Source organism: Cricetulus griseus, chromosome 3 (genome assembly GCF_003668045.3).
Source record: "Cricetulus griseus strain 17A/GY chromosome 3, alternate assembly CriGri-PICRH-1.0, whole genome shotgun sequence".
In the NCBI taxonomy this organism is placed as follows: domain Eukaryota; kingdom Metazoa; phylum Chordata; class Mammalia; order Rodentia; family Cricetidae; genus Cricetulus; species Cricetulus griseus.
The window spans coordinates 90,367,250-90,393,009 of record NC_048596.1 but is presented as its reverse complement, the minus strand read 5'-3'; the positions used below and the strand labels follow the sequence as shown (position 1 = coordinate 90,393,009).

The window sequence follows — 25,760 nt, the reverse complement described above, 5'->3', positions numbered from 1 at the left end:
AGCCAACAACTGAACACACAGATGGACTTATATAGGGCTTCTTGGGGGTAGAGTTTTCTAAGGGAGAGGTTTTTGTGTTCAGGGATTGGTTAGTTTAGTGGGTCAGGGGCAGAGATGGCTCTGATTTCAGGGCAAACCGTGTTTCTTTCACTAGTCCCTTTTAGCCTTTTGGCTCTAATTTTAGGGCCAGGGAATATTTCTTTCACTGGCTCTGATTCTAGGGACAAAGTGTGTTTCTTTGGGACTAGTTTCAAAGTCAGGGTATTTTTCTTTGGTTCTAGGTCCAGGGATAAAGTATTCCTTTCACTGGCTCAGGTTTCAAATCCTGGGTATGCTTCTTTCACCGGCTCTGGGTTCAGAGTCAAGGTGCTCAGAGATTGGTTGCTTTCATGTTTCAGTTGGTCAGGGGCAGGGTTAGCTCTGGTGTCCGTTGGTCAAAGTAGGTTTCTTTGGCTGGCCCTTTTACCCTACATCCAGTGCAGTTTACCCAAACTTGTTTAGGGGAGTGAAAAACATGTGACTTGTTATTTCCCATAAACAATAGCCTCCAGCATTATAGGATATATCTGTCTTTGGACAAGGGGCTTGTAGATCAGAGGCATTTTTGCCTCAGGAACTCTTAGGCACAGTAATTAAAACTCAGTAACTTGGCTCTCACACGTCCACCACTAACAGAAATGGGAAGGGGCAGGTTTTCTGAGCATCTACTGTGTATGACATTAGATTAGGGGCATCTTATTTAATTTCTACAACACTACAAGATAGGCCTTATTACTCTCAGTTTACATGTAATGAGGCTTAGGTCAACAACACCATTCAACAGTAACTTTTAGGCCCTAATCTGAATACTGCATTGTTTGGCTCCATTCACTACATTATACAGTGCAAAAAAATTTTGACATATATAAATTAACACAATTTGTGGCTTTTGTTGTGTGGCAGAACAATGGTGAAACATACACATAGAAATCTGTACTTATGGAAGTTTGGTCAAGAATGAATGAATATATATATGTGTGTGTGTGTGTGTGTGTGTGTGTGTGTGTGTGAATGAAGGCAGTTAATAGGAAGACAGCACATTTTACAAAGAGCTATCAGAACAATTTGCAGCCAAGAATGAAAGAGTCTAGTGATGGGGGATGTCCTTCTGATGTGCTGTGAATATATGTTTCTCTTATTGATTGATGAATAAAGCAGTTTTGGCCATTGGGCAGGCAGGATTTTGCCAGGTGGGAAATCCAAACAGGGATAGAGAAAGGTAGTAGGCAGAGTCAGGGAGACACCTTGTAGGTGCTGAAGAAGCAAAAGACCCAGGCATCACAGCAAGCCAAGACCACGTGGAGATACAAAGAGTAATAGAAATGGGTTAATAATTAAGAGACAGCTAGCTAATAAGTCTGAGCCATTGGCCAAACAGTTTACAATTAATATAAGTCTCTGTGTGTTTATTTGAGACTGTAGGCGGGACAGAAACTTTTGCCTACAATCTAGGGCTTAGATACCAGGAAGTATTGGAAAATAGGGATAGGGCTGTAGATAAAGATCTTTTCTGTAAGGCACAATGACTCAAGCCCTTAACCAATGTTAGTTCCCACCTTGGCAGCTTACCTCGGTTGCTGAGGCGGTTATATTATCACCTGTTGTCATGTGTTTGCTTCTCTCATGCCACTACTCTTTCATGCTTTAACTCCTAACTCCCCCAATAACTCTCTTGCACTAACTCTATTGCGCATGGCATTTTTGCTTAGTAGCATACCTTGGCAAAGCCCACCAAAAGTACCTACTTCATCTTTTTTTATCCTTTCAACCAGCTCTTGGGAAGTAGAGGCAGGGGGACCATTAATTCAATGTCAGCCTTGCTTATAGGAGACACAGTCTAGAAAAAGAAAAATCCCTTCAGATACTAAAGAAAGGGGAGGAATGTGTGTCTTTTAACACTTTTCTTCTTGGAGTTTTAAGACAGGAACGTAACACTGCAGTCCAATTCTGGTCTGGAATTCATTAGGTAGCATGGGGGTGGGGGTCAGGGAGCTGGGCCTGAACCTGCTGGGCTCATCCTGTCTTAGCTTCTAATAAGCTGAGCCATCAGACTCAATTTTCACCTTATGTTTTATCAATTCATCAGCAAGGTCCCAGACAAATGGATGATTCGGGAATGGGGAATGCAGGGCAAGGCTTGATTGTTTCATTGTTTACAGTGTATTTTAGACAAGCTGTCCTCAGCCTCTGTGGAACCATCTCATATTGGCAGAAAGCCAATGACTTGTGACACGTCCCAGTCTACTAGGCAGTCCCATCCCATTCTGCTCAATCCCCTCCTTCCCCCAAGGTAGGGTTCCATGTATCCTGACTGTCCTGGAACTCCCTCCATAGACCAGGCTGGCCTTGAACTAGGAGATCTGCCAGCCTCTGCCTCCCGAGTGCTGGGATTAAAGGGGTGAGCCATCACTGCCTGAGTAGTGCTGCTCAGTCTTAAGAGGAGCTACAGAATCTTGCCTGGTCAAGGTAAGTTTCAGTCATAACTGTATTTGCTAAAAGCTGTTTTTAATATGAGAGTATTACAGGTAGCCTTTATAAGGCAGTTTTTGGGGCTGAAAGAGATGGCACAACTGAGTTTAGATCGCTAGCACCCACATAAAAAGCTGGGTGTGGTAGTGCATGTTGTAAGCCCAGTGCTGGGTATGGGTAAAGACCCAGGGGACTCCCTAGGGTTTAGTAGCTAGCAAGCCTAAACAAGATGGTGCTTCCAGGTTTGCTGAGATCCTGTCTAAAATGTCTAACAAAATAAGGTATAAGAGCCACTGAGGATGACACTTTGATGTCACGCTATCCTCCACATGCACCTGCACAGGTGAGCACACTTGGATACATTCATGCACACACACACATACCACAAATACAGTCTTTGTCTCCATGTTTAATTTGGACAGACACAGACTTGGTTAGCTGAAGTAAGCAGGTGTGTGTGTAATGTTGATTGCTCCTAATAAACCAATGTGAATTTAAGTCATGATCTAGATTTTAAATCTAGCAAACTACTTGTGTCTGGAGAGATCAAAGACTCAAGAGGAGAACCTATTACTGTCAGTTTCCAAAACCAGTATAATTTCAAATGCTTTTCGAAATTTTTTTCCTTATACCACAAGTAAGTGTAGCTTTAACCACTCTTCAAACTAGCTTCTTTTTTTGCAACAGACAAGACTACTACAGAACTAAGTGACTATGGGGTACCTAACCTTCAATGATACAGCTTCAAGGTAGCTCCTATACCTCAGGCTCAGGAACACTGGAGGAAGAGGGGTACAGAGATTCTAAGAGTCAGTGGCTTGGGATACCTGATGTTAGTGTCCTCTAGACATGACAGAAAATGAACCCATGCTGACAGGAAATTCCGCACAGTTCAACACATAGATGAAGAGCTACAAGAACAATAGCTGCTAAGAGAGGGAGAGTCAATTTCCTACAGGGATGAGCTACTACATAGGTTGTCCAATCCCAAGAGGTCAGCCCTGGACATGTATATATATAAGCAAAGCTAAATGGACACAGTAAGATACACACACACACACACACACACACACACACACACACACACACACACACATTGTGTATATATAATATATATATATATATATATATATTATATACAACAATAATTAGAGGATTTGGGAGGGGAAGACAAGGGAGGAGTTGGAGGGGTAGGAGTGATATAGATGCAGTATTTATGTATGAAGCTACCAAACCCCACCCATTAAAATAAAAATTTAAAAAGTTTACCATCTGGCTAGACCCCTAGTTTTCTGTGGTAAGTTCTCTCTACTCTCTCTCACAGTATTTTCTTACTGTCTTTTTGTTTGAACTAAACATTTACCTTATTAAGTAATGGTAAATAAAATAGAAGTTACATTAAAAGTGTCTGAGGCATACATAGTGGGCCTGCACACTGGTGCCCTTCCTTGACATGTTCTGAATAATGGGGAGTGTGGCTCCTCTAGACTTTAGAACTGTAAGCATCTGTAGTATGAGTTTCCTAATTAGTAAAAATAAAGGAACTAGACCTCATGAATTTCCTGTGACTATGGTAAAAGAACAACTAATTAGAAAGACTAAGAATAGCTGGACAGCTTAGAGTTATAATTAAATAAAACTCAAGTCATACTGACAACATTATTTTATAGCATTATCTTTGGACATAAAAACAAGTTTCTCTGGCCTGTTGTGGTGGTACACACCTTTAATACTAACGCTTAGGAGGCAGAGGCAGATAGATCTCTTGGGAGTTCCATTCATGCATCTTTTATTACAGACAGTATTGCACTGTATGGACGCACCACACCTTACTCCCCTGTTGGTAGATATGGAGCTTTTCTATGATTTTCAAGTGTGTGTGTAGACTGAAACTTTCTTCTCTCTTGGAACCTGCTGAGAATGAAGTGACTGAGTCAGAGATGTGTATTGGTGGTTACTGGCAGAAACTGTGGTGATGTTCATTTCTAATATGTGTAATCAATCTCCTGCCTTCTTTTCCCTGTAGTCAGCCTCGATAGGGGTTCATCTGTTTTACTGTTCTCAAAGAGCATTTTGGAGCTTCATCAATATTTTTTATGATTGATCATAAGATTTTTCAGAACATCAAGGCAAGTTTGCATCAAACAATTTAACATTGTACGTGGTGCTTGGAATGGGAGGCATGTCAGTCAGTAAACTAATTCTACTGACTCTTGGAGGTTTCTCTCAGGTATCATCTAAATACTCTTTAAACAATAATCTTGCATTTATATTGCTAAAGATTCTTAGTACAGAGGTAAAGGACTGAACTATAGGCATTTTAGTTTTATTTTCCATTTGGAGTAAAACCTGACAGCTTCACTTATGTAAGTCAGAATTGAATCTGAGATGGAATTTAGAGAAATATGAATTTCTAGGTTATTTTCTTGCATGCACCATTAGGTTCTTTATAAAACTTAAAAAGAACCATAAAAGAATCTACAGGTCAAATCATTAGCAATATCAATACCTTGAGAATATGTTGCAATAAACCTGGATTCTGCTCCCAGGTATTAAGAGATATTAAACTAGAGTGTGCACTTGACTATGCGAGACCTATAGGTATGTCTAGGACACGCTAATGACAAGCAAGTAGCTGATAATAACTTGTAACCTCACAAAGTAAGATTCAAGAAGGACTAACAGTGTCTTTTGTACTGTGCTAGCCATTTGTGTAAGATTTATAGGCTTTAAAACTCATGATATTAAAAGACAATGGAAGATTACTTTGTTTTAAAACCATTTGATTTATGTGAAGTTTGCCAGTTTTCAGTTGAATAGGAAGCAAGCAACATTCTTGAATTTACTATGCAGCCATCAGTTACAGCTATTTTACCAATATACATGGCGGAATATTAGAGTAACCAATGTCTGGGGGATAGCTGATCACAAGGAAGTACCCTGTCTTAAATGAGCAGTGTTGGCATATATCAACCATGAGGAGAACCATCACCACATCAGGCCAGAGTGAGCCAAATTCACAATGTAAATAAACTTCGAAGGCACAGTCAGCACGGTTAGGTTCTGCAAGGGGAATATAATGAAAAGGTTCTAGGACATGCTCAAGGAGTATTCAATACTGAAATTAAAAGGGTCTTGTACTTCACATTTCATTCACATTATACATATTTCCCCCTTGGTACTATGTTTTAAAAAATTAATAATTATTTTTTAAAAATTTATCTATTTAGTGTGTATGTTTGTACATGTGTGAGAGGGCAGGACAATGCAAAGTTTTCTCTATCTTGAATTCTTGCTGAGGCCATTTTAGGCTTAATTAGAATTTGATCTCCTTGATGGAGACTCCCATGGAAAACTACCCAACTTTATTCTAAGTATCTGAGGTCAAGATGCCCCAGCTAACTTACCCTAGCTTCTGTTAAATTTCCTGTTTTTGCAAACCTCCCCTTCCAGCTAACTGCTTATTTTAGCTTCTGTTAAACTGCTTGCTTACACAAAACACCCCCCTGTAGCTGCTGAGATATTGGATGCATTTTTTTGTCTTACAAAAACTCCTTGCTCTAAATGCTCAGGGTTACACTTGGGTCCTGAATACCTCAGTGTAGTGCCAGCTAGCTGGAATAGACTTTCAGTTGGCTACAAACGGTTGTCTGAGTGATCATTTCTGGTGGGCTCCCCATAACACAGGTGCACACGTGCCAGTATTTGTGTGTGGAGGTCAAAGGACAATGTATGGGAGTGGGTGCTATCTTACCATATGAGTTCTTGGGACTAAACCCAGGTTCTCAGGCTTGGTGTGAAGCAATTTTACTCTTTGAGCCATTTTGCTGATCCTGATATTGTGTTTTAAAAATAATAGGCTGGGCAGTGGTGGCACACGCCTTTAATCCCAGCACTTGGGAGGCAGAGGCAGGTGGATCTCTGTGAGCTGGAGGCCAACCTGGTCTACAGAGCTAATTCCAGGACAGCTAGGGCTCTTACACACAGAGAAACCTGTTTTGACAAACAAAAAAAGAAAAAACAAAACAAACAAAAAAATTAGGTAAAAATTTCATTTTTATGTTTTGTATATCTCTTCCTTTTGAAAGATTTGGCTTAATTATTTCAAGGAAAGGAAGTATCCTGTCATGATACCACTTCAGTTAGGCCAATTACTTTAGAAGTAAAAAAAAAAATCTGCAGATGTTGCTATTATGAAACAGTGATCTAGCATTTACTCTTCATCTGACACCTGGATATACTGGCATAAACAATGGCTTTTTATATGATGAGGAATTTCTAATTTAAGAATGGTGCTTCATCTGTTTTCTTTGTAATTTTGTTAGTACTAATAGACACATCTGGGCATACGTCCATGAACCGCCTTTTGTATTCAGTGTGTTATAAATGGTTAAACAAACAGGGATCACATTCTACCCAGGGAAGGTTTTGCTTGCGGCTGTGAAATTTTGTATTGTTATTGGGTCTGTCTCTGTTTGGTGTCCCCAAAAGTCTGAAGACAGCACTAATTAAAATTATTTGGTAAAAGTAAGGGGCATGTAAAACACTAGTATTCACTTGAAAGGCATTCAAAGAAGGCATTTTCTAATGCCTCAAACCAGTGTGTAGGAGATGATGAAACACTACCTTATAATTAACTCAGCAAGAGTCAGAAGCACCATTTTTTTAACTCCTTAGATTCCTAAGTTTTAAAATGATAAACTATCTCTCTTTGAGATAAAATAATTTGATTCAACCAAGTTGACACCAACATGGCCAAGCCCTTAAGGTCATATCCCTTTGTCATGGCTTGTCTACATTCAGGTGAGTATGTAAGAGGTATTATATCAAAGGCAAGTTCAGACAAATTAAAAAAATATTTCAATTGAAAAATTGTAACATGACACAGTTAGAACTGATAAAGTATTCCAGTTATTAGTATAGGGAAAAAGGGCCAGCCAAAGAAACACACCCTGAGCAGAGCCAAAGAAACAATTTTGGCCCTGCAACCAGAACCAAAGAAATGCACCCTGATCCTGAAACCAGTGCCAAAGAAACACACTTTGTCCCTGGAATCAAAGTCAGTGAAAGAAATACACCCTGGCCCTAAAACTAGAGCCAAAAGGCTAAAAAGGGTGAGTGAAAGAAACACACTTTGGCTGGGCGGTGGTGGCACATGCCTTTAATCCCAGCATTTGGGAGGCAGAGGTAGGCAGATCTCTGTGAGTTTTGAGACCAGCTTGGTCTATAAGAGCTAGTTCCAGGTCAGCCTCCAAAGCCACAGAGAAACCCTGTCTTGAAAAACCAAAGAAACACACTTTGGGCCTGAAACTAGAGCCAAATCTGACCCTAAGCCTGTGCAGAAAACTAACCAATCCCTGAGTAGGAGATCTAGTCATCCTAAACTCCCGGGATTGAAATCTGACCAATCCCCGCCTTGGAAAAAACCCCACCCTCTAAGAATCCCTATATAAACCCTGTGTCTGTTCAGCTTGTGGCTGTCCCTCGGCCTCCTTCTACCATGGTAGAGGTAGCCACTCTCCTGGATTCTTCCCTCCCAATAAAATCTCTTGAATGAGGTTTGAATGAAGACCTTTTGTGGCAGAGCAGAAACGACCCTAGGCAGAGCAGAGCTGAGCAGGAGCTGAGCAGGGCTGTAACACTTTGGAAGGAGAAATCTTCCCCTTGCAGGGCCGAGTTGTTACTTTCTGCTCTCCAATCTCTGAGGGAGCAGAGCTGAACTGTAGCAGCTTGGTTGGGGAAGCCCTTTCCTGCTGGAGCAGAGCTGATACACTGGGAAAACCTTCCCTTGGGGAAACCCTCTCCCGAAGGAGCAGAGCTGATACACTGGGGAAGCCTTTCCTGAAGCAGGGCTGTATGCTGCTATGCTTTACTGTGTGTGACCTGTGGTATTCCTTGACTCTCGAGCTCCAGGACACCTTTCCATCCGAGCTGTGTAACACTCAGTATTCTGTGACTCCCAAGGGCCAGAATATCTGTCCCATCTGATCCGCCCAAATACTTAGAGCTAGACCCTGAATGTTACATTTTATTGATTATGAAGCCTTTACTTGGAAACAACTGAACTTTCATAAAAAGTTGGCTATTTTTCAGTAGGGTGGTGGTGGTACACTTGGGAGGCAGAGGCAGTCTGATCTCTGTGAGTTTGAGCCCAGCCTGGTCTACAGAGAGAGTTCCAGGACAGACTCCAAAGCTAAAAGAGAAACCCTGTCTTGAAACTTGCCCCCTCCCTCCCCCCAAAAAAAGCTGGCTATTTTTCATTTGGGGCCATACACAACATTTGATTTTTATCTATTTAGAAAAACAGATATGAGAACTTTAACTTTTATACCAGGCTGCTTTAACAAGCATATTTTGAAAATTTAGCATTTATTGTAATTTATCCTAAAGCTAGCAGGCATATAATTTATATCTCATTGTAGTTTATGTTAAGCTGATTAATGTTGCTTAAGGAACTCAAAGACTACAGGCTATCTTCTATAGGCTGCACTCTTAGGTCTTACCCCCAACAATAAAACAGAACTGCATTCAATGATGGGATTCAATGATGTTCCCATCTGTTGAGGACAGTTTGTTTTATATAGTCATCAATTATGAGTGATGTTAGTACTGACACTGTTTAGCTATACAGAATTTGGTAAGATGAACACAGAAATTTAACACATTTAGCAGTACATTTAACTTAAGCTAAATTTAGCTACAAAAAAACCTCACTCCTCTGAAATATTTCCCCATTAAAGGAAAAGAAAGACTTTTTCCCCCTTAGAGTTACAGTTTTACCATGTAGCCATGGCTGGCCTGGAACTTGCTATGTAAACCAGGCTGGCCTGGAGTAACTTGTGGGTATCCTCTTGCCTCTGCTTCTGAGTGCTGGCATTACAGATGGTATATCACTATGGCTGGCTAGTAAAGCATTTTTAAAGGTAGGTAAAGCAAAACAACCCCAAAAAGGAATGGGGAGAGAAAGACAACACAGTAACAGGCCAAAACCAATTTAGCAGAATGCTGAAGAGGGGGAGACTGGAGTGAGAGTGGTAATGGCTGGCAGATGGAAGCTATAGTGGGAAGCCTGTAGAAGGAAATGGATTTCAGACTCGAATAAACCTGCTGAGGATACAGAGAAGCCCCCAAACAGTACATAAGGTGAAATGGGGGCTAACATGGCTAGACTCTAGAGTCCTAAGAGACTAGATGGTTAGTTTCTGGAAAAAACATACTAGACAAATCCCAAACTTGAGAATTCTGGACACAATTTGTTTAGTGAAGAGACTTGACTGAAAATAGCATGAGAAAGGAACAGTCCATCTCTGGGGTCGTGGGCTCTTTTTCTGCCCTAATGCTATGACAGCCAAGCTCCCCAGACTGTCTGGTCACAGCTTTACAGGTCTTTGCTGGAAGACTGCTGCTGTTTCCTTTCTCTGACCCCTAGTGTGCTGAGATGTTACACTTAGCATAAATTTTTCCTATTTAAGTAAACATTATATAAAGTCTTCTTTAAATTCTCCAGTGTAAGCATCAGTTTGATTAGTTTTAGTCATGATACATATGAGTATTCACCATTGAAATTAGGATACATACCTAGATGAGAGCTAAGAGACTCGTTTTTCTCCCCTGGCCTCAGGTAAGCACAGCTGTCCCCAAACATCTCCCTTATCTACTTGCCAAAAGGAATACAAATAAAAAAGGCTAATATTCAAACAGAGAACACATATGCTATTTCTTGTAAGGAGTTTCAAAGTGTAAGTTCTCCCTGTTACCAGTGCTCCACAGCCTGCATGGCAGGTGGGCAAGTAGGGCTGCTTCCCTAAAAGAGGTGCGCTGGGAAGGGGTATGGAAAATCACCACTAGTGGCTACAGAGTGTCTGCTGGGTGGTAAAACAGTCTTAAAACTGTGGTGATAGTTTTCCAACTCTGTGAATGCCCTAAAAATGGAACTTCACATTTAAAATGGGTTAGCCATATGATATATAAATAAAAATTCAATAGAGCTATTATTTTAAAAGCAACTGATTAACATAATAAAAACAAACAAAACAAAATACAGGCATACGACAATTTGGGCTTTTTGGAAGACCTACTTTCAATTCTGAAACTGTCTCCACTTTCCCTCTCAGTAGTTACTGCAGAGGCTCACTGCCATTTTTGACATGGGAGCACCTACTTATCTACCCAGGGTGATGCTGTAGATGAAACAAGGCTGCAGTATCAGTGCTGCTTTTCCTAGGCCACTTTTTCCTTCAGGATGAAAGCTTAGTGCCACCCTATTCTTCATCCCAGTCCTGAGCAAGGGGAGTTGAAGTCCATGCCTAGGAAGACAGAGAGAGCTGGGGACTATTCCCCCCTGCCTTCCTCTGGCTATATTTGACTGGGTTACACAGTATGGCCTTTTATCAGCTGTAGTTTGGTTACTTTACTGAACTAAGCACAGCTCTCAATCCTTTCAGCTTGCCTGGCAGGGGCCCTGTTTATTTCTCAAGGGATGAGGATCTTGTGCTCATGCATGTGGTAGAGCCCACCCAAACTGGGAAGATCATATGTGGCATTTCAGGGCATGCCATATATAGTGACTTTTGCTGTTTATTTCACACTTTGGGGAACATGCCCAACTTTGCTTCTCATCTTTGGAGATGGTAATTTACAGTACTGACTCCTTTACCTGGAGGCTAGCTCAAGAGCCAGGTCAACATTTCTAATTTCAGAAACTGAAATTTCCTTCTCCATTCCCAGCATGACCCATGACTGAGTTGTGGCAGCACAGCTCAGTGTGTTCTTCAGGTCAAGTTACTCTAAACTTTCTTCACTTACCTGGTGCACACAGTCTAAGAATTGCAAGAAGATGGGAGCAAAACCACTGCCCTGAGAGTTAAGGGCCAGGCTGCTGCGCTGACTGAATTTATGACCAAAAGAGAGCCATTCTTTTTCGACCAACATCCGGAAGCCTTCAATTGTCCTATAGAAGGGATCACTGAGTAACTGCACCAGAGATGTTACCTAGGTCAAGAGTAGGATGGACACTTCATTAATTTTAGAACTAAAAAAGTGCTGTTGAACTTCCTCTTGATGATAGCTAATTCACAAGCAAAGTTACCTGAACAGCAAATCTATTGACTAGTTGCTTCAGGATGGACAATCAAATGAATTCTAAAAGCTTTCCAGTAAAGACAAAAACCCAAGTTCACTTTGGCTGCAGGCTTTCTTTCAAAGAGTTAAGATCCCAACCCTTAATTGGCCACTTTGTTGACTATGATACTAAGCGTTCAGTTCAAACCTGCTCTTCTCTTTGACAGGAGCAGGTTAATGTCTTAATGTTGCTGACATTCACACACATTTTCTTTTTCCTTCTGGAGTAAACACAGGCTTAGAGATCGAGAGCTAGAGAAAGGCTGGTGGAAGGTAGGAAGGGTAGTCCATGTCTCATCCTGTTGGTCAAGTGCTCTGATGCAAGCTTGTATGTGTACCTAAGGATGGGGATGTCTGCTGCTTGACCCAAAGCTATGGAGAAGCAGTGCTGCCTGATGGCTCGCCAGGGGTGGTTAGCAGGGGACTTTCTCTGTTCATGAACACAGTAGTCATTATATAACATAACCCCGAAGGTAAAAACTACATTGAAATATGGGAAAGCATGTGTAGCAGCTTACTTGTGTAGTGACGTCCCAGCCTTCTTCTAAACACACCAAAACTGAAGACCCATTCTCCAGCACCTCTGATACAACCAGAGCCAGCTGCAGTACCCTGTGAAGCTAAGACAGAAAAGAGGGTTACAGCTAGAGCAAGAACTTCATTTGCCTTTTTTTTAAAGTTTCAGAATATTACTTTTTATACTTATTAGAATTTGCATAATATAGAATGAAAATAAGAATTATTCGTTGACTTACTTTTAAGTGTATGTGTGTCAGTGCAGGCATGTGTGTTCTGTGGAGTGTGCATAGAAGTGAGAGGACACTTCCTGGGAGTCAGTTCTTGCTAACTTGTAGGATCAGGGGTTAAATTCAGGTCATCAGGCCCATGCACAAATGCCTCTATTCATTGGCCTCCTCAAAATAATTTTAGATTTACAGTGTTTACTATAACACTTGATGCTGTTTTTTCAAAGCACTTTACAATCGTATAAATAGCACAATTCTCAAGGTAAAACAGCAGTTTCTGAATTACATTTTGCAGGGGAATGGAAATATAAGACCAATATGGAAATATGTTTCCTATTTCTTAGTATCAATAAATCTATTTCATGGGTACTGAAGGACTGACAATTCCCATAACTACTTTTCAAATAACTGACAGATGCAAATAATTGAAGTTATGAGGCCAGGGTCAGAGTCCTATTTTTCATATTTCAGTCAGCCCTAAGCAAGAGCTGTGAGGCTACTGATTACATCTTTTTTATCATTTAATTTTATTTTATGTATATGGGCATTTTTTCTGCATTTATGTCTGTGTACCACTAGAGTGCCTGGTGTCCATGGAGGGCTCTGGTGGTTGTGAGTTGCCATGTGGGTGCTGAGATTTGAATTTGGGTCCTCTGAAAGAGCAGCCAGCTCTTAGCCACTGAACTCTCTCTCTAGTCCCATACTGTTTCTTCTTAATTATTTTTTTTACTCTGCATTATGAGCTATGACCACTGACTAAATTAAGCTCCTTTGTATTACTAATGGCTTCTACCTTCCTCAAACAGTCCTACTTTCAAGAAACAGCTTGGTAATGATATTCTTATAACCTTCTCTTGTGTCCTGAATGGTTCATACATACATATTTTAATATACTAGCCAGTTAACTTCTGATGGTATTAAAAATCTCCATTATTTATATAGCTTACAAATGCTGTAGGGACCTGTAATGCATCACTTGCTAATCAGAAGCAGAAGAAAGACTTACTGTCAATCTTGGAGAATCAAACAAGATGAGATGAAGCACTTGGACAAAAGAATCACAGACTGTTTAAATACTTAAAGTTCCTGCCAAATCAAGTTAAATATTAGTACATTTTAAAGACCTACTTATTTAAAAAATGTGTGAGTGTGGTGTGTATGTGCTTGAGTAGTATGTATGTACACCACATGTGTGCAGGAGCCCATGAATGTCAGAAGAAGGTATTGGAGCCTCTGGAACAAGAGTTATAGGCAGTTGTGAGCCACCATGTGGACAACTGGGAACCAAATCTGGGTTCTGTAAGAGTAGTGAATGTGCTTAAGTGTTGAGCCATCTCTCCCACTTCTTATTTTTGCATTTTATTATTTGTAACTACATTTTGTGTGTGTGTGTGTGTGTGTGTGTGTGTGTGTGTGTGTGTGTGTGTGTATGTGTGTGTGTGCTACATGCATGAAAGTGCCTGTGGGGGACAAAGGTGTTAGAATTCCTACAGCTGGATTCATGGGCATTTGTAAGTCACACAAAGGGGGTGCTAGGAACTTGGGTCCTCTGCAAGAACAGGACATGTTTTTAACTGCTTGGCCATCTCTTTAGGCCAGGTAGATATGTTTAAAAATAATGTGTCAGATCCTGCTGCTGAAGATACTAACCTCTCTGGTAATACAACACTGAGAAGTCAAAATGGACCTGTCTAGTGCTCATACTGCTTGAAGGTACTATGTAGGCTGCAGAATTGTCCTTTATAGCTTTAGTCAGCTGTGGTTCCCTTGTGTAACCCTACCAACTGGAAAGGTAAGATATGTCCCTTGGTACAACAGTGGCAAGTCTGTTATGAGGGTAACCAATTGTACCTGACTGGATTTGAGGTCTGCTCCATAGGAGAAAATTCATGTCTGGTTAATATAAACTGGGGCGAAAGCCCACGGCCAGGGAGGTTATAGGTCCTAGCGGAAAGGCTACTCCTATTGTTTTCTAAGTAAACATGATATATGTGTCAAACTGCCTTCTAAATAATTATGTTCATCCTCACAGATTAGTGCTGTCATTAGTTTTGGACAGGAAGCTTCTGTTTACAGTTGACAGTGTAGAGACTTAATTGGGAAAAGTCTGTTCAGCCCCAAATGGAACATCTGTATCACATCCTCATGGAAGTGGGGACAGAAAGAGTGTAAAATCTTGGAGGAAGGGATGGAATCCTCTCCTCTCAATAGGACACGGCTGTTGCACTTGTGAACTCACAGTAGATGTGATCACCACCTACATAAGACCTGCACAAGACTGGGCCTACCAACATTCTATCACAGAGGAAGGAAGGTCTCCACAGGCCCCATCCCTCACTAGAGAGGTGTATGCAACTAATGAGCACCAGGGGAGGAAGAGACATTTTCTTTAGTGGAGTAGCCACTGGTAAGGTCCCCAGGGCCCTGTAAATAGGGCCTCACCATGCAACCCTAACAAAATGTATCCTATCACCAAAGGCAAAAACAAAACCATGAAAATCAGAAGAAGGTAGGAATCAGCAGGGGGCCATAAAGGGATAACGGGAACCATTAGGAGGAGGACAATGAGAGTAATAGTGTGTGATCAATAGTATATGATCTATATCTATATCTATATCTATAAAATGAAGGTCACATTAGGTATAGTTAATAAATGCTAATAAATAAAAAACCCAAGGTGTCAAATGAGGTATAATACAAATGGCCTTATACAATTTCCTCAGAAGTGGAAGACCTATAATGTTATGAAGTGGAAAAGACAGAGATTCTAGTTGGTCTTTGTTATATGACTTGTTTTGTTTTTCCATAATAGTAATTTCTAGTAAGACTCAGTATTTTCTGACATTAGTGTGATGGTTGTATAACACTGGGAATATGCTATAAAACACTACACTGTACACCTTTCAAAGGATCAATTTTATATTAAGAGGATTATGTTTTAAAAAAAGATGTTTCTGCCAGGCAGTGGTGGCGCATGCCTTTCATCCCATCATTTGGGAGGCAGAGGCAGGCTGATATCTGTGAGTTCAAGTCCAGCCTGGTCTACAAAGTGAGTTCCAGGACAGCCAGGGCTACACAGAGAAACCCTGTCTTTAAAAAAAAAAAAAAAAAAAAAAAAAAGGATGCTCCTATTTGTTTATACTGTGTATTAGGAAGAAACTTGTTTGTGCTCAACTTTGTGGTTGCAAGCCTAGCCTTTAATGGCTGAGCCACCTCCCCAGCTTAACAACTTTTTTTGGGGGGGGGAGGCTTTCCAAGATAAACTTTCTCTGTGTAGACCAGGCTGGCTTTGAACTCAAAGATCTGCCTGCCTCTGCCTCCCAAGTGATGGGCTTAAAGTTGTGTTTTACTATGCCTAGCTCCTCAGCTTGACTTCTAAAGCCAGGCCAACTGACTCAAAATCCATACTGAATAATTAGGGCGTATAAACAGTGTAGATTTCAAAACCATATGTCCCAAATTTGAATTTTAAAAATACTTTGAGCATGATATGACATAATATGCAGTATAAATCCATCTTTGAAGAAAAACCCACATTTCAAACAGACTTGGGCTATGTTACTAAGCCCAGGAACAAGATACAGGGAAGGCTTCTCATTTCTTTGCTATCATACAGCTATCAGCCTGAATGCTCTTGGGGGCAAATGCTGCTAACACAGTAGAACAGTGTTGATTATTTTCAGCATTTAATTTCTTGTCCAGGTCCACTTTCTAGCAAGGAACAGTACATAGAATCTATTAGAAATGTAGATGGGAGTTGGGTGGTGAGAACATATTGGGACTGGGGCTCATAGCTTGGGGATAGAGCAAAGTACCAGTGAACTTCTTCCAGGGCTTCTACATGAGTATTCTAAACTGCCTTAGGGCAGTGAACACATCCTGATACATGTTTACAATCACTGCATATGTGGCTCTGTTTCTCTACATGCTTTGATAATACTCACTGCCCTGGGTACTAACAACATTTCTTGGTGTCTTTACCATTTACTCCAGTGACTATGAGAAATAACTTTCTCATGGACAGAGAAGGGTTAGACACAGAGTTGGGGGAGCTGGAGCTATAACTCAAGCTAGCACGTATCCATTAGCATACATGGAGGTCTGGGCTTGCTCTCCAGCACTGGGAGGAACAGGCAGATAGGGTGCTCGGAGAAAAACTGTGAAACTAGAATTCAGAGGAACTAGAACTTCCTGTAGTTAGGAAGGAACATGAGCATAGACACAGCAGAAGGTTTACACTGCAGAGATGCTGCTTTATGCCAAACTGGAATTACTGCCTATAATGTGCAAGTCATAAATACCTTTCTTTCTGTGGTTTGGAAGAAATGTAGGCATATGTGTGCTGGCAAACCATGTTTCCTTTAATTTCTCAATAAAAGTTCAATTAGAAATGTCTTCAGGGTGATTTGGCTGAATAATGATGGATATCTAGTTTTCCCAGACCTTAGGTAGGTTTGGACTATCTAGTATCTGATGGCTGATGTGTGGGTGAATCTAAAATCTAGAGACATAAAAATGGCAGAAGTAAATGGGAGGTAAGAAAGTCAGAGGGAAAGGCATGTGGAGTCATGCAAAAAGTACCTTTTGTCCTGGATCCTTGCTGACTTGACAATAGCCCAGGAGATCTATGCAAACTTGCACTTTCTTGCACACTAAAAACATTTCTGCACAATATGCCACACTTTCACTTACACAGAGACAATAACCTAGGTGATCAAGAATCTGCCCTCCTCATACTTAGGCTCTACAGTTTCTTGGAAAATGGGGAGTAGAGAGGAGAAAATACACGCTTTTCAGATGCTGGTTGTGTATCCACTTGGGGTGTTCTCTGAGTAGATAACTTTTCCCTGACGTTACCTGTGGGAACCACTCAGAATCTCCCAGGGCCTTCAGGAATGTCACTTCGGAGTCTGTAGGGATGGTGCTTGGGATACAAGCCCTCATCAGCTTCTTAAAACTGGCTTTCACTTGTCGGATTTCATGGAATTCAACAGGAACAAACTCACAGTTTAAAGCAAATTCTACCTTGAAGCTCTGAATATGAAGATACGGAGAATTAGGCAGATAAAAGAACAAAAGTTTTCCCCAGGGCAATCCTTAATAACAAACACCAAGTTGATTCCAAATAGCTGCAAAAGCTGCAGTGATCAAGAGGGTCAGTCTTGTGTGGTTCTCATGTCAATAGTGCAGCCAGCTTTCGTAGTTGTCCAGAAAGGCTAGTCTAGTCCTTTTAGGGGTAGATTACTTAGCTCAGGAATGCTGTCATTCTGAGAACTTAAGAGACTGGTAGGCTGAAGTTGATGGAGTATCTAACACCAAATAAAGGGCAATTCTAAGGCCATGAACCTACAGTTGATAACTTGAAAGAATGGCTGGGCATGGTGGTGCACACATTTAATCTCAGCACTTGGGAGGCAGAAGTGGGCAGATCTCTTGAGCTCAAGGCCAGCCTGATCTACAGAGTTCCATGTTAGCCAAGGCTTCACAGAGAAACCCTGTCTGAGGGAGAAACAAAGAACCAGTGACAAATGAACAGCATAGTTAATCCAACAGCACAAACTTCATTTCCCAAGATGTACATTGTTAACTGAAGGTTAAAATATACTGTTGGGCTTCCAGAACTGAATTAATAAAATTCTATAGATACAAACGTATTTACACAAGATATTATATAAATGAAATAAATTCATTATAAAAGTATCAAAGATAAACATTATGATCTCGTTGCAATATGGTTGCATTTTAAGTCATTAAGATTTTCCCTACAATTAAATGTTAGTCTTCTTGATTTCTAACTTTGTCATGGTTTTCATGAGACATGCATTACTTATGTTTACTTGAGTACCCTTTCATTTATGTCTTTATTTCACATGTAATTTACTCTGTGAGGTATGAGCTTTGCTTGTGCACTGTATGCAAGAGGACTCTCGCTCTCTCTCCCCCTCTCTGTCTCTCTTTCCCTCCTCTCTCTCTGTGTCTGTCTCTCTCTCTCTCACGCATTTAAAGATAGGATCTCATGCATTACAAGTTGACCTCAAAACTTACTAGCTGAGGATGACCTTGAACTTCTAGTCCCAAGTGTTGGGATTACAGGTGTGTACTACTATTCCTGGTTCATGTGGAGATGGGGATCAAACCCAGGGCATACAACACAAGCACTCTACTTCATCCTTAGCTTCATATTTATAATTAAAAAATGGCATAGGCGTAGGGATGCAATTTCAGTTTGATAATCTGGTTGTCTAGTTCTAAAGACTTAAAAAGACCTCTAATTTCTCATGCCAAAGAATGAATCATTCTCCTAGCTTCTTCTCACTTTCTTTGATAGATATCAAAGATCATCTGTTTTTCCACACAAACAAAAAATTCAGTCAAAACACTAGTGTGTATAAAATAGAAATAAATTGTTAAAACTGTTTAAAAACTGCTGCAAAGGAGACAGACAGACAGACAGACAGACAGACAGACACACACACACACAGTCCATTTGATGTTTAATTTTGATTATTTTAGTTGTTGAAGTCCAATTAGAGTTTTAAAAGAGGAGCCAGGTGTGTGTGGTGGTGCATATCTTTAATCCCAGCATTGGGAATGCAGAGGCAGGTGGATCTCTGTGAATTCTACACAGTGAGTTCCAGGACACCCAGGGATATATATTAGAGACCCTGTCTCAGACAACAAAACAATACATTTTTAAAAAGAGGACTGTGGGAATGATTCAGTTGGTAAAGTGCTTGTCTTGCAAGCATGAAGACCTGGGTTCAATTCCCTTTATGCTTCCTTGGTTGGGATATGAAGTATGTAGTTGTAATTGAAAATCATAAGTGATAACTAGGATATAGCACATATAAAACTTAGTAATAAATGACAGACAGAAGCAAGAAAAAAGAGGAAGGGAAGGAGGAAAGGAAAGATCCTAATTGGTCTATCTTTCTTACTAATTACACATGATCAAATGGCTACTCTGAGACCTCATATAGAAAGGGAATAGCAGAGGTGAGCATTCAGGTAGTCAAACCTTGGGAGGAAATTCAGATCATATTAAGTGTGCCAAAAGGGAGAAGGACTGTTCTGGAGAAGTCATTGGTGCCACGAATGCTGTGTAGGCAATCTTTGATTGCTGTTGTAAAGAGTTCTATTTTTTAGATACACAATTAACTGCTGTATCAGAAGACATGTATGCAAATTTTAAAACTGAGCATTACCTAAAGGTTTCATGGCCTTTACCCTTCAGGCTGTGAATAACTTGTTGCAGCTGTCTAGGTAGTGGTGAAAGAGTTAGCTATGTCAGCCTGTTACAGCAAAGATGACTCAGTCATTGGTGCTGCAAGAACTAAGCATGTGGGCTCCTGCTGAGAGTAACCTGCACACAGCCTCTGCTCTATGGTTCAGCCAAAGGTCTGTCTAAATTGCTCAGTGCTGGACTTTGAGGATATTTCTGAATTAACAGATGCTTCCACTTCTTCTGTATTTGTTGACAGAAATAACATTATTTTAGCTGAAAAAAATCACATCTGTTTGCCAGGTAGTGGTGGCACATGCCTTTAATCCTAGAACTTGGGAGGCTGAGACAGGCAGATCTCTGAGTTCTAGACCAGTGTGGTCTACAAAGCAAGTTCTAGGACAGCCAGAGCTGCTACACAGAGAGACCCTGGTTTTGGAAAACCAAACAACCAAACCAAACCAAACCAAACCAAAAATCCCCACAAACGTTCATCCGTCCGTCCATCCATCCATCCATTTGTTTTTTGTGTATGGAAGGTACATGACACAACACCTGTTTGGAGGTTGGAGTTGTTTGTGCTCCCCTGGTAGGTGGGTTTTGGGGATTGGATTCAGGTAATCAGACTTTGTGGCAAGAAGTTCCTTAACCCACTGGGCTGGCTCAGCATTTATTTTTTAATGTGTGACTTGGAAAACACTGAATTTAAGAAATTACTATTGATTTCTGGAGGCAAATACTATTTTTACAATTTATAAGATATTACATAGTAAAGCTCTTTAGCACAGCAATAGGCTAAAGTTGATTAGCAGCTGATATTTTGAATTATCTGATCACAGAACCCATATCTCTATATATACAGGTCTTCCCTTGCCTCCAAATGAAGTGGCACAGTACAGCATCCTCTGTCTTTATCAATGGTTCAGAGATAAAGGCTGTTTTTTTTTTTTTTTTGGTTTTTCGAGACAGGGTTTTTCTGTGGCTTTGGAGACTGTCCTGGAACTTTGTCTTGTAGACCAGGCTGGTCTCAAACTCACAGAGACCCGCCTGCCTCTTCCTCCCGAGTGCTGGGATTAAAGGCGTGAGCCACCAACGCCCGGCTAAAGGCTGTTTGTTTTATAAAGCACAGATGCCTATGAGAACTAAATGGAGAAATGGGAAATACAGTCTAAATAAGCCTTATTTCTCCTTTGTATTTATACTTCCTGATAGCCTTTATGTTTTTAAAAAAGACTATGAAAATTCATCCTCATGGCTAATAACAGGCATTCATTCACACATAAATATACATATACAAAGACACACATGTATATGTATGTATAAATCTAAACATCTAATTTAAAAAATAAAAATTATTTTGGTGCACATGTTCTTGTATATGGGTATACATGTATGTGCAGGACAAACAAGCATGCACATGTAGGTTTTTATGGAGGTCAAAGGTGGCTTGGGTGTACTTCCTCAGAAGCTACCTTTTTTGTTCCTTTCTCTTTTTCCATTTTTCATGTGTGTGTGAGCACACGTGTACACAAGTGTGATGTCAGAATTCATGCACAATTGCTCTCCTACCTTATTCACTGAGGCAGTGTCTCTCAATCAAACCAGAGCTCCCAATATGGCTAGTCTTGCTAGTCAGTTTGCTTTGGGAATCCTGCTTCTGCCTTGATAGGCTGTAATTACAGGCAGGCTGGCATGCCCATCCAGCATTAAGTGGGTTTCTGGGTCCTCACTTTGCATGTCAAGCACTTTAACTGCTGAGCTATCTCTCCACCCCATCTACCTTGCTTTTTTTTTTTTTTTTTGAAACAGGGTCTTTCATTGGGACTGGAGCCTTGCTGGCCAGCTGTTAAGCTCCAGGGGTTTCCTGTTTTACCTCCCAGTGCTAAGATTCTAGGAATGTACAATCACCCCAGTGTTTAATGTGGGTACTGGGAATGGAACTCAAGTCCTCATGCTTGTATAGCAGAGCTTTACTGGCTGATACTGGCTGAGTTATGCTTCTAGCCTTGCCTATGTTTTCTTGAGACAAGGTTTTCATATAGCGGAGGCTGGCCTTGAACTCCTGATCCTCCTTTGTCTACCTCCTGAGTACTGAGATAACAGACATGGCAGCATCACCATGCTTGGTTCAGAACTAAGCTTTTTTTTTTTTTTTTTTTTTGAGATTATTACATCTAGAATGAGAATCATGCTATAAAATTTTTATGGTAAAGCTAGTGATAGGGTCCATAAGCTGCCGTTGGGTTGCCATGTTTTCTAAGTGAGAGAAAAAAAGCTTACCCTTAGCTGTGACTTTTCACCAAATATATAAAGGGCGGCTTGTCGTTTCAAGAGCTGGTTTTGTAGGTAGGTGCTGTTACTGAAGGAGGTTGAGTGATCCTTGCCTGCCAGCCTGGCACCAACATCAATGAAGGATGTTGGACTGCTGATCAAACGGGTGCTGGAACGAAGACTTGCCCATACGCCTTCACAAAAGCCAAGAAAATTGAATGAGATAAGTGGGAATACCACTGAAGAAGATGCATGCTCTGGGGAAGCTTTTGTGTTAATATCAAGTAATCAGTGTAAGCCATGATCACCATGACCATTTGCTACTTATTATTTGCAATATAAACATTATTTGATGTAGTAGTGTAAAATCACTTTGTCTTAGATTTAGAAGAATTTAAGAAATCATTCATATCATTTCATATTGACATAAATTTGGGATTTAAAGTGAATATGAGAGCATAAGCAGAGTGTGGAATGTAGGGAGCAGAATGCAGCAGTAGACAAGGAAGGGATCTGAGCTTGGGGTCTCTATGCAGCTCTTAGGCTTCACAGGAAGAGAGCTCTTCTGCTTCTTTACTTAGTGCAACAAGAAACTACATCATGAGATAAACTAGAAACTTCCTAAATTGTCTAAACCCAGAGGCTGGGTGTAAAATGCATATTTGGTTAGGTAATAAATGACCTAATTTTAAACAACTAAGAATTCTATTATAGAATATCCATAAAAAGTAAGAAATTATAAATTTATTAATATGCATTTCATTTAATTAGTAGTATTTAAAATATACAGTCAGAAGCAGACATCTTTCAGGAGAACGTCCTTACATTTTAAGCAGACAAATGAGCCTTATTGTATAAGCTGATCCAGTTTATATAAGTCAGAAAAAAAATCAAGCATCCACAGAGGCATATACTAATTCTCAAATCTCGCCCTGCAGAGCTTCTCATATACACCTGCAGACATGGGGTGAGGGGTGGAAGACCTCTCCAAAGTTGGATTTTCTTGTGCAAACCTGGAAAGGCTATTTTAGAATCTTTCCCCAGTGATAAATCAAGCCTTGTTTCTAAACGACTGTAAATTGCCTCGATAATGCTGTTACCTTCTCTTTCTATCAGCATCTGTGGAGCTTCATAGACCAGTTCCAAAGAAAAGGGAAGGTGATTTCTGCTTAAAATAAAGGTGTCCTTCTATGTAATCACTAAGTTTTCCTTAGGCATCATGGCAAATGGTTTTTAAATGGGATCACAGGAATTTCAAAATACAAATGAGACTAAAGGGTATAACTTGACAAACATGAAAAGTTACTTGTAGCTTTTACTTTCATATGAAGGTGATTTTAAAAAGTGACACACTGGGACACATAATACAGTACCTTGATTATGAACTGTTTCCTTAGCTGAAGATTTGGGATTTGACTGAGTGACACATTTGTCTCTGTACCCATGCACTGGTAGGTAAGGTTAAAGACAGAAGAAATGAAATGTATACAGCAGCAAACATCAGAGCAATCGAGTAAGAGAAGAAAGTTTAGTTTTAAGGTTAAGTTAACATAGGAGGAAAATGTAAATACCAGAATTAATTAACAAACAGAAAACTTCCCAATAACAAAAAAGATGAACTGCGTGTCTACTGGAATAATTCTCAGCACCTGTTTATAAACACTATAAGCGCAATGAAGTGGACAACACAACAGTGGGTGCCACTAAAAATTATACCAAATGGAACAAGCTTTTGAAGACTGTCAGTCAGAAAAAACTCTATATAATAAAAAAATAGAGAATTTGGGGTATGTGTGTCAATGTGAGGAGTACAGTGGCCCTCACACTGAGGAGGGTGGCAAAAACCATGTGTTGTCCCACTCATTTGTTCTCTGAGCAAGGTCATCGCACCAGGAAAGAGTGAAGCTCTAGCAACCATTTGGGATAACTGAGGGCATGTTCTGTAGTGAGCATTAAGCATTGCCACAGCATCTTTCTTTCTCCTGTGCATTCAGAAATTATATTTCGTAAATTAAGTAAAGTTACAAGCAGCAAAAATTCATGATCCCATGACAATGCCTAATACCACCAATACAAGTCTGTGATGGTTGAAGTAAATGGCTTCTCTCAAATTCCTATTTGCACCAATAATAGGTAATATTTGAGATTATACTTTTGTAATTTGAGTAATATTTTTCCCTTTAGACAGAAAGTGTTTTGTGACTATGGCAAACTTTACCTGGTAATATACCAAAAATGGTGAGTAGTTATATAATTTCCTGAGAAACAGAACTATTCAAATCAATTAAGGGAGTAATTGTTTTCAGAGTCACTAATAACATTGTTAGCTTTACAATGCAAAATTGCATAAAACATGATCCCACAATATGATAAATCTTGTAATAAGAAAAATCCCTGGAAGTGATGTTCATTCCTATCTCACTCCCTTGGAAGCAAGAAATGATAGGCACTCATGGCCTTAGTAGCCAAATGACACCTGAGTGAGGGCTGCAGAAGCTCTTTTGAGACAGAGCCTTATGCTGTGCCCAAGCTGACTTGAAATTTGGATTAGTTCTCTTGCCTCAACCTCTCAAATGGAATAAACCTTCCATATACAGTGGCCTGTGCAATCAAGTGACCCTGGACCTGTCCAGAAGCGGCTAAGAGGACTGTGCCAGTGAAGGAATGATGTGCCTCATTCTCCTGGGAAACATGGTTACATTGTTCAGACCAAACTTCAGAGAGGAGGAAAAGCAATGTGTAAATTGGGTTCAGTGAGGGCACAGCTTACTTTCAATGTGATCTTACATCTAGTTCAGTGCATGAGATAGAGTCACTCAATGTTGCATTGAAATGGTTCAACACTAATTAGATTGCTGCTTGCTATATAAAACTGGCAAAGTTACTTTTAAATAGCTGAAATCTCTATCCTGGAAGTAGTTACTTCAAGGATAAACTTTTAAGTCAAAAAACAATGTCATTCACATTTTTACATTTTCTTAAAGTAGCTTTTGTTAAAAAAAAAAGGATATATCCTCTTTCTTATAATTCATCAACTTGCTGGGTGGTGGTGTATGCCTTTAATCCCAGCACTCAGGAGGCAGAGGCAGGCTGATCTCTTGAGTTCGAGGCCAGCCTGGTCTACAGAGGGAGTTCCAGGACAGACTCCAAAGCTACAAAGAAACCCTGTCTTGAAAAACAAACAAACAAACAAACAGACAAACAAAAACAAAACAAATCATCAACTTACACATTAAATGCAAAGTGATCTGAAAAAAGATGATGACCAATCTCAAGTTCTGCTTGTTAGAGCAGGAAAAGTGTACAATGGATATAAGAAGTCAATCCCAGATTAACACTGTATGTCAAAGAAAGGAATATGAAAACATAAGAGCGAAAATGAGGCTAAAAAGAAAAATAGAAAAACAGGAGGTTCTTCTCCCACAGGGTAACTAAGGGATTGATAAAGAAGCAGTGCCCAGGCCTCAGAAAGAATGAGATCACCTAAACTTCCAAGAGGCCTGAGGAAGAACTGCAGACTGTGCAACACCTACATCTAGCCTTGCCCTGTCTGACTCGAATGTGCATCTGCCTGTCATGGTCCTGTAATCTTCCAAACTCACTGCCCTGCAGTTCATCATTGTGAAGAAATGTACATGAGAGAGACATAAAGCAGCTCTAGGACCAGAGAGAGTACCAGTGAACCTCAGCATACTGTAGTTAACCACTGGGTCTCTGGAAGCTATGGGAGGCTTTGGCAAAAAAGAATGAGGCCTGCTTAAGAGTCACATGATAGGCAACCAGTTGACAGCAAAAGCTGTAATAAGTACACAAACCAAGTTCACAAAGAAATTTGCAGCAAGAAATACTTGGGTAAAGAATCAGAAATAATAATTATATCTTCATATATGAAC

At 40.3% G+C, this 25,760-nt stretch overlaps 1 protein-coding gene across 2 annotated transcripts in view; it reads right to left on the bottom strand.

Annotated features, from left to right (window-relative positions):
- The window catches only part of Sbf2 (SET binding factor 2), a 342,185-nt gene that overhangs the window by 20,003 nt on the left and 296,422 nt on the right, over positions 1-25,760 (bottom strand). For both annotated transcript variants that reach the window (XM_027410074.2, XM_027410075.2), the window contains 4 exons: positions 21,877-22,061; positions 17,232-17,408; positions 12,147-12,248; positions 11,314-11,499 (listed from right to left, as the gene is read on the bottom strand). In XM_027410074.2, coding sequence (XP_027265875.1) covers positions 11,314-11,499; positions 12,147-12,248; positions 17,232-17,408; positions 21,877-22,061 — 650 coding nt within the window. The remainder of the gene's footprint in view (positions 1-11,313; positions 11,500-12,146; positions 12,249-17,231; positions 17,409-21,876; positions 22,062-25,760) is intronic.